Here is a 13,160-nt window from a genome sequence, read left to right as displayed (position 1 = left end):
TCAGGGAGACTCTCCAGTCCAAGCAGTAGTATGCGCTCTTGCCAGATGCTTTCTCTGCAGCTTTGCATTAGATGGACCAATACTAGCAGACAGTCACTTTTTCCTTCAGTGCTGGCCAGGTCTGAGTTCTGCTGCTCACTCAAAATGGAAGTCTGCGAAAAGCTCTCAACAGTCTTACCTCCGTTTTTGGTCCTACCTTCTGAGACACTCATTGTAGGGTTTAACATGCTTTGTTATGGTGTCTGAATGCTTTATTATGTCCTTTGTTTCTATTATTGTTTGCTCAACAAACGGAAATGTAAAGTGGACAGAGTGGGCAGATCAGTAGTGGATGCCTGACTCAGCGTATGTGGGTGGCCCTGGTTAAAGCGGACCATCAGAGCTCTCAGTGATGTGCCACTTTATCCCCTTTAGTGGCCCGTGAGGGCTGCATTAGGACGAACGCTCCAAGGACTTTTCTGTCATTAACTGTGCCATCTACAGCACCGCCTGCATGTCATGCCAAGACCTCTGGCTCACAGCACTGCAGCGAAATGATTCCAAATGATTCATGGAAGACTCCAAGGTTGGAATACATGGAGCATTGCTTTTTTTAAAGGTTAAACTCAAAAGTTCCACCATTGTTTCCTCTCACTCACATGAGTTTACATCATTTTTTCAAGCCACGGGTATTGAGACACTACGTTTTTATGTCAGATTGTTGGCTGTTCCTTCTGCTGCCATCTATTGCTTGAAGATGTAATGCAGATGTGACGCCATCCACACACAGTTCCTGAAAGATCCTGTATTCACTGTTATTTACACCCACTGTCCAGGAGTCGTTTCTTGCTCTGGTGTTCAGGAAGGGATGCCTGTCATGGTTGTGTTGGAAGCAGCAGGAATTTGTTTGGAATTTGATAAAATGGGAATGAGCATGGGAAGCAATGTTGCCATACCTGACCAAACAGACAGAACGAAAAGCTTCATTTCTTTGAATCACAGACAAATTCCACTTTGGCTCGTATGTTTGTCTTTGTGTGTCAGCTGGGGAAGGTTGGATTACCCAGTTTATTTGCCTCAAAGTACCCTTGAAGAAGAATTCCACTTTCATACAGCTTTGCTCATAGAGCTTTCATCTACTTCATTGAAAAGCTTTGGCCATCATCTTCATTGGTAATAATAACATCGTACTCACAAGGTTGAGTCCTGAGATCTCTGAATGCTGCAGCTTTCACAAGCAGACAAACAAGCTGCCATGGTCATTTGACAGAGAGCACAATGCTGATCATTTTACCAAAACTGTCAAACACCCATCAGTTTACAGACATACTACCTGCATCAATCGTGTCCTTGTGCACACACACAAACACACAATTCCGCCTATTGTCAGTGTTTTGGATATGTGCGCTTAGAGGTTTATATCATCTGGATAAAGTGTTTAATGGCTTGTTAACAGTCTGTCAGATCATCAGACTGCTTCGTCTGCAGAAGTGTTCCCAGATCTCAGCGATGAAGCTGCTGAGTATCTCTTCCTGAGTACAAGGTCCTGAGTTATCACTTGCATAGAAACATGGGAATTTAAGCCTTTTGAACATTATTCTCTCCACAGGTCCTCAAGGCAAGATGCTCTCTAACCCTATCATAGCCCCCTTTTCCTGCTCTTAAATCACAATAACTAGCTCTTGTTTCCTCCCCCCCTTTACTTCTTTCTCTCTCTGTGTTTTCTGCCCGCCCCCTGTTTTCAACCCTTTGGCATTTCTTAGATTCGGATAAACAGGGAAGTAAGTACCTTGCTTCTCTTCTCTTTCCATCTCTTCTCCCTTATCATGCTGCCCCCTCTTGCTGTCCTTGCCAGCCCTCCATGGCTTCCCTCCAACACCAGATCTTCCTTCCCTTTTCCACTCTGAGCTGCTGAGCCTGTCCGCCTTTAGCCATCACTTTTCCCCTCCAAGTTATTTTTTTCCTTTCAAAACTGAGTGTAGCCGTCTCTCTCTTCTCTGTCATCCAGAGTCATATGCTCACCTGGAGTTCTTGCTTAACATCTATAAAAGTCCTAGTAGCATGCCACAGCGGAGAGTAAGCTAGGTCAAGTCAGGCAACTCCAACCAGAGCCACAGTTTACTGACATCAAGACGCAGCAAGAATAGGAAGCGTATTCACTGACAGTGAACTGAGGAAGAAAACAGATCCAAAGCACAGTGCACACTGTTTTACTATTACTATTACTACTGTTTTAGAGACACCTACAAAGGTTTAACCAAATTTTAGACTTTTTGCTTTTTTTTTTTTTTGGCCCATATACATCACTTATCTCAGGCGATTAATTCAAACCATGAAAGTCCTTGTCTTGTCCTTCTGAAATGATTGCTGGAGGTTTGCAGGGCTTCTTGGTTCAGTCTTTTCCCGAGGATGGTAAAGGAATGATTGGCTAATTGACTAGTGCTCATTGTCTTCATTGTTTTGGTTGATTAGGTTTAGATATGATGAGGTTAAGTTAGGCAGATGAAGAGTGATGATGACTGGCTGGAAAAGTTTGCCACAAAAGTTAAAAAGCTTTTGAACTGCTGGTGAGCAAGTTACAAAGACTGCTAACTGTCAATGGGCAACCTCGCAAGCTCACAGCTGCAGCTCTCTGTTCCCTCAAATGTCTGCATCTGGCAGCAAAGTTGTTTTTTAGAATTCACTGAAAATTCTGTATGTTTCTACCTTTCCTCCATGAGCGAATCCACTAACTGTTGGGTTTTCATTGGAATGAACTGATTTTTGAGAGCTGCTGTCAGTCATACACATTTGCAACTTTTATGGTTAATGTAAAAACAAATCATACATTTTCTCAATCCAGGAAAGTCATCCTATCTCTACTGGTAAATTTAAGAGCTGCAACACTATCCTAACTGAGCCTGTGAGGAGGACTTTCAGTAGTGCCAGCTGGTGGAAAATAATGGAATAAATGTGTGCTCTAACAGGTGTCAACATCAAAGTAAAAGTCTTAATTCAAAATAACAAAACAATTCCTTGAAGATATTGACTTTATATATACAAACAGTTCACGACACAATTTGCTTGGGATGTACAGTAATGATCCACACACACAATCATCTTCACAAGAAATCAATTCTTGCAATTTTGCGTCAACAAGCGAAATGCAGCTACAACAGCAGTACTTTGAATAAATACAGTGATGGGTAGTCTGCCCTGTGTACTGTGAAACTGTGTCTTAGCTTTGAATTGTGCTCCAGTTGCTCCTTATATTCCTTCTCTTATCTCACTTTTCATGCAGCTGATTTTCAGATGCAGGCTGTAAGCCGTTTGAATGACTCTAGGTTTTTGAAAAACCCTAATATCATTTATTTTCAGTGGAGGAAGCCTCAGAGCTCCCTTTAATGTCCTGCAGCACTCTCAGAGAGGATCATTCCTATTACATTTTAAAGTTTCAACAGGATTCCTACTAATTTGAGCACTGATTTTTATTTACCTGCATACACCAATGTCAGATCTTCGCTGACCTGTCACAGGTTGTAGTTAGGGTAAGCCAGATTCGTCAGAGCAAACCAAATCGATTGTTTTTCTCTCTTTTTGCTAGAATTGATAAGCTCTCCACATCTCAAATATTTCTGCATGTTTTGATTTTTTTTCCTTCCAATCCATTGTGAATTCACATTGCTTGATGTTTTTCTGCTTGCCTGCTGTCAGAAAATGTGGTTGCCAAGGTGACAGACAGGAAACTGGTCAGCCCAGGGAAAATCAGCCAACAGAGGCTCATGGGAACGAGGGTCCCTGCACTCTTTCATAGTGATGGCCATCCATCTCAACTTCCCTCTGTGGCATGACAGTTATGGAATGTAATTTTTGTGCCTGTCTGGCTGAATAGTGCACACGTGTATCAGTGGGTGTGTGTGTTTATGTCTGTGTGTGTCTGGCGGGGTGCCTGTACAGTATTTGTACAAATGTTTACCGTATACAGCAGTTGGAATCACTTTACCCCTGAGTGATGAGAGAGCACACTAATCTTAATTCTTGTGATTTATCATGCTTGGCTGCTTTGCATTCAGCATGCGGGTGTAGCCTGGTGGAGGGCCAGGACGCCCCTAATAGTCTTCAAGACAGTGCACACTGTATCATAACTGAACTAATGCCAAGCTGAGCAGAAAGCTCAGATCAGTCCGTGTCACTCAGGTAGAATTACTCCCAGAGCTGAAGATCCTCCACTTGTCAATCTACCTTTGATCAGCAGCCTTGGCTGCATGCAGAGCACCACACGCCGAGCCGCCTTTGAAATGCAGCTTCACCACTCTGCATGTAATGACTGACCTGGCTCAGAGACAGGCAGAGAAAATCTTGAATTAATGCCATTTCTCGATGCATTACCATTCAAGTGCGATCCTCCACCCAAACTCGGAGCCTAAACATTGCAAAGAATTTGGCCAGTCGAACATTCTAATGTATTTTAAGCAGAGCGTCATCGGCCGATAGCACGGCGCAGATTAGTTTTCACAGCCTCTGAAATATCTTCAGTCAAAAGCAGAACAGAAATTTAGCAGAGCGCTGACATCAAACCCAGCTCTGAGATGAATAAGAGATGACTTGATGCTGAAAATGGAGAAAGAGAATGGATGGGAGGGGTGAAATGAGAGTTAGAGGTCCCCCAGTCTCACTTCATCATGCACTCTTATAATTATTAACTCTCTTCCGTCTCTTTTTCTGCCTTTTTTTCCCCACTATCTTTCTTACTCTCTGTGTCACAGGGTTACCAGCGATCAAACCACTTCATCGCCACTCAAGGTGAGTGTGAGATACTCAGGCCCACCGTTTGACTGCTAATGTCAGCATTTGTGTTGTTCTTTACACAGCAGACCAGCTGACGGTATTAGAATGACTTTAGTGAATTATTAATGTGTAAACAACAAGGAGTCTGTGTTGCCTCATGCTCACATCTGGATTTCCACCATAAAGCATCACTTTCCTCCATCTGCGAGAAACACTCCCATCATAATCGACTGTAACTGTCAGTCAATCTGCACTGTAACGCTACTGACTGTCGCTCTCTGTGAAGTTCTGCTTTTGTGTCTCTCCTCCCCGCCATCTGCATGTGTGGTGCACTATCTTTCTGATGTCGGTTTGATACACTATATAGGCTGCATTCCCCAAGCGGCACACTCACACTCAGAGAGAGAGAGAGAGAGAGAGAGATGGAAAGAAGGAGAGAAAGAAACAGAAAAAAGAGAGCAAGACATTCTCTTTATTCTCTGCCGGCTCTGATCCTATTTATTCAGTGAATATGTTTTTCACTTCATAATCCCCCTCTGATTTCTTTCCATCTTTCACTTTGGTCTCAGTTCTACCGCTTCATAAAAGTAACCTCCGAAAATTTCTCTCCCTCATTTTGCTCACAAACTCTCTCTGCATACAGTGCAGGAGTGCAGGCACAGGTGGAAAGAGGGCTACAATTCAGGGAGGAGGACTGGGTGAAGGTTTAGTGATGTAAGAACTTCAGTTACTGATTTAAAGGTTAAAGTCTCCTTAATTTATAAAGAGAATACTGCAGATTTTTGTTATATTTATGTAGATATATTTATTAAGTTAAAAAATTGAGAAATTCCATGAAACTGCACAGAACGTTACATAACATGTAAGGTTCAATGTCTGGTCCCAAGATAAGAAAAGTCTAACCTGCTAACCAAAGATAAAATGTAAAACATACACACACCACAGACACATGTGCAGTACACATACACTGACACTCACAGTACATACACTGCATCATTCAAGCTGTCACTCTCCCCTCTCACTCTGCATGCACTGAACAATGCTCTGCATATACTCGTGGCGAGCCCTGGGTGGTCGACTGTCACGGCAGGTTGAGGTTGATTTGTTGTATCTTCGATGAGTCTTAAGGCGGCTGTGCTTGTGCAGCAGGCAGCAGCTGCTCTGGGCTAACTCTCTATTATGTCCAGAGATGAGGGAGAGGGAGGAGGCGGTTGAGGGGGAGGCGGACGAGGAGGAGAAATGCCAGGCGCACTCTGAAAGCCCGAGTCCAAAGCGACAGCATGTTGTGCTATGCATACAGATTCACCCACCCAGCCACTGGTATCACACATCATCTGTCTCTCAACTGGCTGCCCTGACCCTCTGGCGATGCATTAGTTGGCTTCTCCTGCTGCTGCTGAAAAATTAACATCTCATATCACTAATACACATTGAAGCCGGTGCAGCGATTGCTAACAGGCGAGGGAGCTGTGAATAACCCTGTGAAGAGGAGGGAAAACAGTGGTTAAAGTAGCTGCCTACGTGTGCGTATTCAAGCGTGCGCAGGCTGGTGCAGCCCACCTCGGGTCAACTACAGTAAAGACCAGCATCTTGCTGTTATGAAAGGTAAAGCATTTGTCAGGCTCTGCACATGCCCTGTTTTTTAACAGGCAAGCAAGGCAGTTACTCCTCCTCCTCCTATTGTATTTCTCAGCCTTCAGAGGTCTTTACATTTTTACCCTGGAGCATGTAGTCTAAAGGCATATCTTTTGATGCCTTTTGTTAAGACAACTGCAGCGGAAAAAGCAGTGAAAACGAGCATTACCTTATGCTTAATTGTTTATCTGTGGAGACAAAAACCCTCTTTAGGCTTATATTCTGCTTTTTATGCCTTTTTTGGCAGAATTCTTTTGATCCCAGTTAGCTTCTGAAACATTTGTCCCTGCCTTTGTCAGGTTGGGTTACAGCAGTGACTCTTTTGCTGGCCCTCCTGCAAAAGCCATTGCACGGGTTAAGCTCTTTTCCATTATATCTTAACGAGGACCCAAAAATTCAGTGATATCAAACATCTCAGCTGGAAACATCCTTATTATAGAGCTGATTTTAAATGAGGCTGGTGTGTTGTGGCCAAGAGATCCCAGCAGAACAGGAAGCATGCTTGCTTGAATGTGTTAGCCAGACTCCGATTGATAAATGGTAATGGTGCTTGAGAAATGGAGTAAATATTAGTCAGACGGAATTGTAATTGAATGTCACAGTTTTAATGTGGGTAATAAATGAACACATAGCACGCTGACAGAATAATGAACACGCTGCATCCATGTTTCTGTGAGTAAGACAGATTGTAGAGAATATAGAATACCACCTGCTTTATGATTTAAAAATCTACTGCTGTGCGGTCTGCCACCAGATTTATATACCCATGTGAAGAAAAGGTGGTGCGTGGATGTTAGATTACTTTGTTCGAGAGACTGTTCCCAAAGGTCAAGAGTGAACTTCCATATTCAAAGTTTAGTTCAGCCAGCACACAAACATGTGAGGGATAAGAAGGCGCAACCTTCTCTCAAAAAAGCCATTGAGGCCAGTTACTGGAGACAAGATAATAATCCTATTAAATAAATTGAGTGGGTAGAAATGTATAGACAAAAGGGGTGTAGTGTGTTTGGCAGAGGAGTCAGTATGAAGGAGGACCTTGTGATATTATCAACGGCACAGTGTAATGAAATCAATGAAAGTGTCATCTTCTCCAGGGGGCTGTGATTTGTGTCAGCCACTGGTGTCTGCGTAAGGCAATACAGGAGCTTGTTTGCACAATGGCTGAGGATTTGTGGGTGTATTGAAATGACATTTCTCTGTAGAATTAGGAGAACACAGAGCGGGCAATAGTTCATGAATGACACATTGTTACTCTATTCCCTGGCATGGATTGCACAGGGCTTCTACATTCATGGTTATTGCTGCTATTTTCTCTGACTTATGGCTCATCTCTCCGCCCTCCTTATCCTCCGCTCCTTCTCCTCCTCCACCGTCTCCCCTCCCTTTTTCTTCTCCCACTCCTCCACCTATGCCTCTACTGTATATCTCCTCCTCTGCAGGCCCAAAGCAGGAGATGATCTATGACTTCTGGAGGATGGTTTGGCAGGAGAACTGCTTCAGTATTGTCATGATCACCAAGCTGGTGGAAGTGGGAAGGGTAGGTTTCCCTTCCCTTTGTCCTGTGACCTCTCCAGCCGCCTGTGAAGATGGATGGAGAGGATGTATTTCTGGAGCTCCCTTTATCATTCACTATATGTCAGAATAGCTGCTGCACCCTGTGTTGTGGGAGGAAATGGCTGCTGCTGTCTGATCATGAGTGATCACCTTTTGCTTTGGTGGCTGTGCTCCAAGATCAAAGCTTTAATGTATGTGAGGGACCACGGAAGAACACTGTGGCCTCCAACTCGGCCTGCCTGCTGAATACAGTAGGCTGCTGTTACAGTATTAAAATACATATGACCAAGTATGACGGTTTTGGATGCACTGAACGACACTTTTTCTGAAAAAATGTAATAAAATGTTTAAAATTTTATACATCAAGCTGATTTTACCTGCCTGGCTCTGGACAGGTTGACTAGCTATTTGTAAATCCGTCACAAAGGTCAGACATACAGTCCTAAGTTTTTAATAAATGCTAGCTACTTTAAGGAGAGTGATTTTATAAATTGAGTTGCACCATTACCAAAGAAGTCTCTAAGCGGCTAAAGATTTGAGTGAAATAATCCAGAAATTAGTAAAACCTTTACTAGCTTAGAGGCTCCTTTGTGTCTATATGAACAGAATGTCATAAACTGCATATCTGCCAAGAATCTTCCAGTATTTTCTATGGAATGACTGTTTCATTTAGTTCTGTATACATGGCGAAATATGTGTTCCAGATTTAATATAATTTCTGCAGTTTAGAATGAGATTATCAGATTATGCTAACCAAAGTGACACTATTAAAGAGGAACTTCACACTGTTTTCTCTGCTTAAAATGAGCTTGTATGTGTCTCATTGGATTTGAAAGTTCAGTTCAGATGAATTCTGTCTGCCCTGATGAAGCTGCAAGCATGGCACATCGAGTCCACGGCCCCCACCGCGTGGCCCAGGGCCTGTGCCTCTCACACATAGCTGCTGGTAGCATTAGCATTAGCAAGCCTGATCAGCAACAGCCTGTGTCGTACATGATGGAGACTTATTCCTCTTCAGAGGCAGTGAACATAACACACGGGCCCGCCGAGAACTGTGCTGCATTCAGAGCTTAACAAGATAATTAAGGCTGATGAACAGTAACTTTTAGCACAACAAACAGAGGAGTCTCGAGGCTATGTTTAACTCAGGAAGAGCGGCTGCAGTCAGCTCCATGAGGGCAACTTAACTGCTTTTCTATATAAATATGACTTTGCCTTATTTATGCATATTAGAAAGTGTGACTTTCAGAGTTAATGTAATCCATGTAGTTCAGATGAGTGGGAAATTTCCAATCATGCTAATCTAGCAACCTTATTAGATCATTTAGTCTAACTTTATGTTAGATGTTTTGTAATTTGAGGTACGTTATGTAATTGTCATTTTCCCATTATTAATTTATCAAAACATCAGTTCAGACATGTCCACCATACTCCATCTTTCACTCTCCGTCTAAACAGACCAAATTAGCAAGCAAACTGATTTGTGAGCTGCTATTGCTCCCTGAAGTTAACGGATGTTAATATTCAGTGACAGCTGATTTCCATGTAAGAACTGATTTGTGCATTCTAAAAATGTCTAACACAAAAAAAAAATTACAAATGCTGTGAGATCTCATCCTGTGAAACTGATACAACACAGCCAGTAAATGTCAGCCAGGGTCACAAATCAACAGGGCTCAAAGAGAAATGTGAGAATAGAACAAAAAAAGTTCAATTAAAGAAAATTAAGAGACCAGAAAATGCCCCGTATGATTAAGAGTGCCCTTTCAGCCTTTCACATGGCAGTGCAACTACCATCCCCCAGTGGCTACTGTAGTCTGTAGCCAGCAGTGGAGGAAAATGTCAACGCCACAAAAAGCACTGCATCGAGGGACAAATAAAAGAGGCATTCACTTAAAAACTTAACAGTGCAGGTTTTTGAGGACTGCCTTCCTGGGGACAGAGAGAGGGAAATAATACCATCACAGACAGTGACTTTTATAACCAAGAGTGGGAAATGTCCCCAGAAATCCGATCAAAATGTCGCATCTGTCCTTGGTGTCAACACTTTTACGGCTCAGATGTGATGGTGGTGATGATAGGAAGAGCTGTAGTAAAGTCCAAATATTCAGCAAAGGTCGGATCAGGGTGAGAGGGTTGCTGTATGTCTCCTGGTTGAAACATTTGTGCTGAGTGGTGAGGATGTTTGTTGTCTGTGGTTGAGATAAATCAGCTGTGTAGTATGTGTGTGAACCCCTCTGAACTGAAACTGTTTGTTGTTGTCCAGATGAAGTGCTGTAAGTATTGGCCTGATGACACTGAGCTCTACGGTGACATTAAGATAACTCTGCTGAAGACAGAAACACTGGCAGAGTACACTGTGCGCACCTTCGCCATGGAGAGGGTGAGTCATACTCACATTATTTTTATCACAGCTCTCTTGGTTCTTTCATATATACCCACCAATATGTTTCTCATTCAGCTTCAGGTTGTTTCATTGGTTTCTGTTTGTGAACTCCTGTAACATTCCCACTTTTCTGATAATAGCATCTAATTAACTCTGCCTGATTGTTTCTTCCAGAGAGGTTACCCTGCCAAACATGAGGTGTGCCAGTTCCACTTCACCTCCTGGCCTGAGCACGGGGTGCCGTACCATGCCACCGGCCTGCTGGCTTTCCTGCGTCGGGTCAAGGCCTCAACACCTCCTGACGCTGGGCCTGTGGTGGTCCACTGCAGGTAATTCATCACTGTCCACCCTGATAGCCGTAAGTCAGGTTTGACTGTCAGGAGTCAGTGTCAGGGCAACAGTAACAGATGTTTCTTTTGTCCCTCTACACTGACAACAAGCGTTTCTTTAGCCTTGTGTGTGTTACACCATTAAAACATGTGTAGGTCATATTGCACTTAAAAAATATGCCAAGAGTCAGAGTGAGAAGCTACTTTTCCCATGTAAGCTCTCCATTTGAAGAGAACTACGTGCCAAAATCCATTGGTCCTATTGGACACAGTGAGAGTGCTTCACTCTCAAATGATGTGTGTAGTAGTTGTAGACTTGCAATACACGAACAGTTAGCTTAACCTGTCTTCCTGTGGTTGGGAGCGCGCTGATTTCTACAGATTACATATACAAGAGATCTACTTTCAGCAAGATCCAGTTAACTATGTCACACCCACAGAGGTTAAAAACAAGGGAAAATATACTTTTTAAGACAATGTGATGCTAGCTCTTTAATTTTTGTATTAGAACATTCAAAACTCGTGACCCATCCCTCTTCAGGATATGATCTTATAATAAGAAATGCAGCCCATATTCTTGCAAATCATTTGTTAACCATGGTAACACATACTGCACAGTCAAAAGCAGTTAAAACTGCAGTGTGTTGTGCTTGTTTCCTACTCTGTCTACTTTGGCAGTCCATTAAGTCCATTATAAAGTGTGTGGCATAGTGACCCCACAGTAACAGCCCTGCACAATGCTGCTGTACAAGACCCCTTTTATCTGTCCTGGCTCAGTTTGTCATTATAGCATGGGCTTAATTTGCAGTCTAATAATACTAATAATGCTCACATTAAAATGCAGAACAACCTGCTGTCAGTCACCACAATTTAATTTCCCCACATGGGTCCATGTACTGTAGGAGTGAGGATGCAGGATGACGGTCAGAAATGTCACATCACTGTTACCTGTCAGTCTGTACAACTTCATGCTTACAGCTCTTTGTTTGTTTGTGAAAATCCAATACGAACACGAGCCACACCAAAGCTGAAAAGACAACGATTTGGCTTTTTTTTCCCTGATCCAGATCAATAGAACCAAACTGCAGGGGTGACAGCTCTGTAATTCAATCATTAAAAAAAAGAAGAGAAAACACTGATGGCTTATGTGAGAGGCAGCAATGGAATGCTGCGATGCACTTTGGTTTGCTAGAAGTTTTTTCGATGTGAAAAGAAACCAGATCAAGGGAAAACACTTCAGGCTTAGCAGCTCATCCACTGAATCAGACCAGAGGCAGAGAACTGGAGCGTGGGTTTGGAAACGCCCACTGAGGCGGTCTCAGGCCGGACGTTTCTGCACCAGACTTGATTGACAGCTTTCACGCCAGCCAAAACGAACCAAACCGAGTTGAATGTACCCAAATAGGTTTGATATGAAAGTATCCTTATTAACATTTTGTTTATTTACTTTCTTCAAAAATTCATAAGATCTAATAGTAACAAGGTTTGATTTGGAGGGAATGATGTCAAAATGTAAAGGTCTGCTCATTGTTCTCAGTGTGTCGCTGCGTTATACGTTTCATCCAGCTCATGAATCATCCGATTCATTTCTTTATGCACATTCTACCTTTCATAACATGGTTGTATTGTGCATTATGTGCCAAGTCAACCCACTAAATAATACGGTAGATGCCTGTCGAAAATATCAGCATTATAGGTCAAGCAAGCATGAGACATATGAACAGGGACACTGAGGACTTTGAGTAATTACTCAGATGCTGATATTTTTTGTTGATTTGAACAAGGAAATGCTATGAAGACAGATGTGTACCTGAGGCGTAACACATCCTAGTGCAGACATTCAGATGGATTTTAAAATAACCAAACCTTTCCTGGATAGGGCTGAGGCATTCACAAACACCTACACATGCCTTTATGGCTGTGTTAGACCCAGCTATGGGAGGCATAGGTCAGTACTCAGTGTGTTTTTAAATGTCTTAGCACTTTCTAACTAAAAGGTTTTTCATTTTCAAACTTCAACTTAGTTTTTTTTTTTTTTTTTTTTTTATGCCAGAACATAATGGCCACTGTATTTCCTGTCTTTCTTTCCAGGACAAAGCCTCTTATTATACTTGACTTTGGCCAGAGTATCTCGATCATTACGAAAGGCTCCCTGCTGAGGCTTTTTCATTTTAGTGGTGTGTTCAGGCTTGTCGATCTTTCTCCTCTCTCCTTTGCTCCAGCATGGGGGCAGGCAGGACTGGCTGCTACATTGTGCTGGATGTCATGCTGGATATGGCTGAATGTGAAGGAGTGGTGGACATCTACAACTGTGTCAAGACCCTCTGCTCCAGACGTATCAACATGATCCAGACTGAAGTGAGTGGGAGGGCAGCAGTGTGGTTAGAGAGGCTGACACTGTTAACCATAAGCTTGCACATTTGATCTTCACAATATGAAGCTGCTGGTAGTCCACAGTTCTCATCACTTTTGTATTTGACCATTATCATGCATGTTTGCACTAGAATTTG

At 42.7% G+C, this 13,160-nt stretch overlaps 1 protein-coding gene across 4 annotated transcripts in view; it reads left to right on the top strand.

Moving 5' to 3' along the window:
- The window catches only part of ptprua (protein tyrosine phosphatase receptor type Ua), a 180,541-nt gene that overhangs the window by 153,801 nt on the left and 13,580 nt on the right, over positions 1-13,160 (top strand). For 2 of the 4 annotated variants that reach the window (XM_070984234.1, XM_070984236.1), the window contains 6 exons: positions 1,743-1,760; positions 4,725-4,761; positions 7,821-7,918; positions 10,202-10,318; positions 10,496-10,650; positions 12,873-13,008. In XM_070984234.1, coding sequence (XP_070840335.1) covers positions 1,743-1,760; positions 4,725-4,761; positions 7,821-7,918; positions 10,202-10,318; positions 10,496-10,650; positions 12,873-13,008 — 561 coding nt within the window. The remainder of the gene's footprint in view (positions 1-1,742; positions 1,761-4,724; positions 4,762-7,820; positions 7,919-10,201; positions 10,319-10,495; positions 10,651-12,872; positions 13,009-13,160) is intronic. The other 2 variants (XM_070984237.1, XM_070984235.1) reach the window with 1 other exon arrangement.

Source organism: Chaetodon trifascialis, chromosome 17 (assembly GCF_039877785.1).
Source record: "Chaetodon trifascialis isolate fChaTrf1 chromosome 17, fChaTrf1.hap1, whole genome shotgun sequence".
Classification (NCBI taxonomy): Eukaryota; Metazoa; Chordata; class Actinopteri; order Chaetodontiformes; family Chaetodontidae; genus Chaetodon; species Chaetodon trifascialis.
Note: the sequence above shows the minus strand (reverse complement) of the source record. Positions and strands in the feature narration are given on the sequence as shown.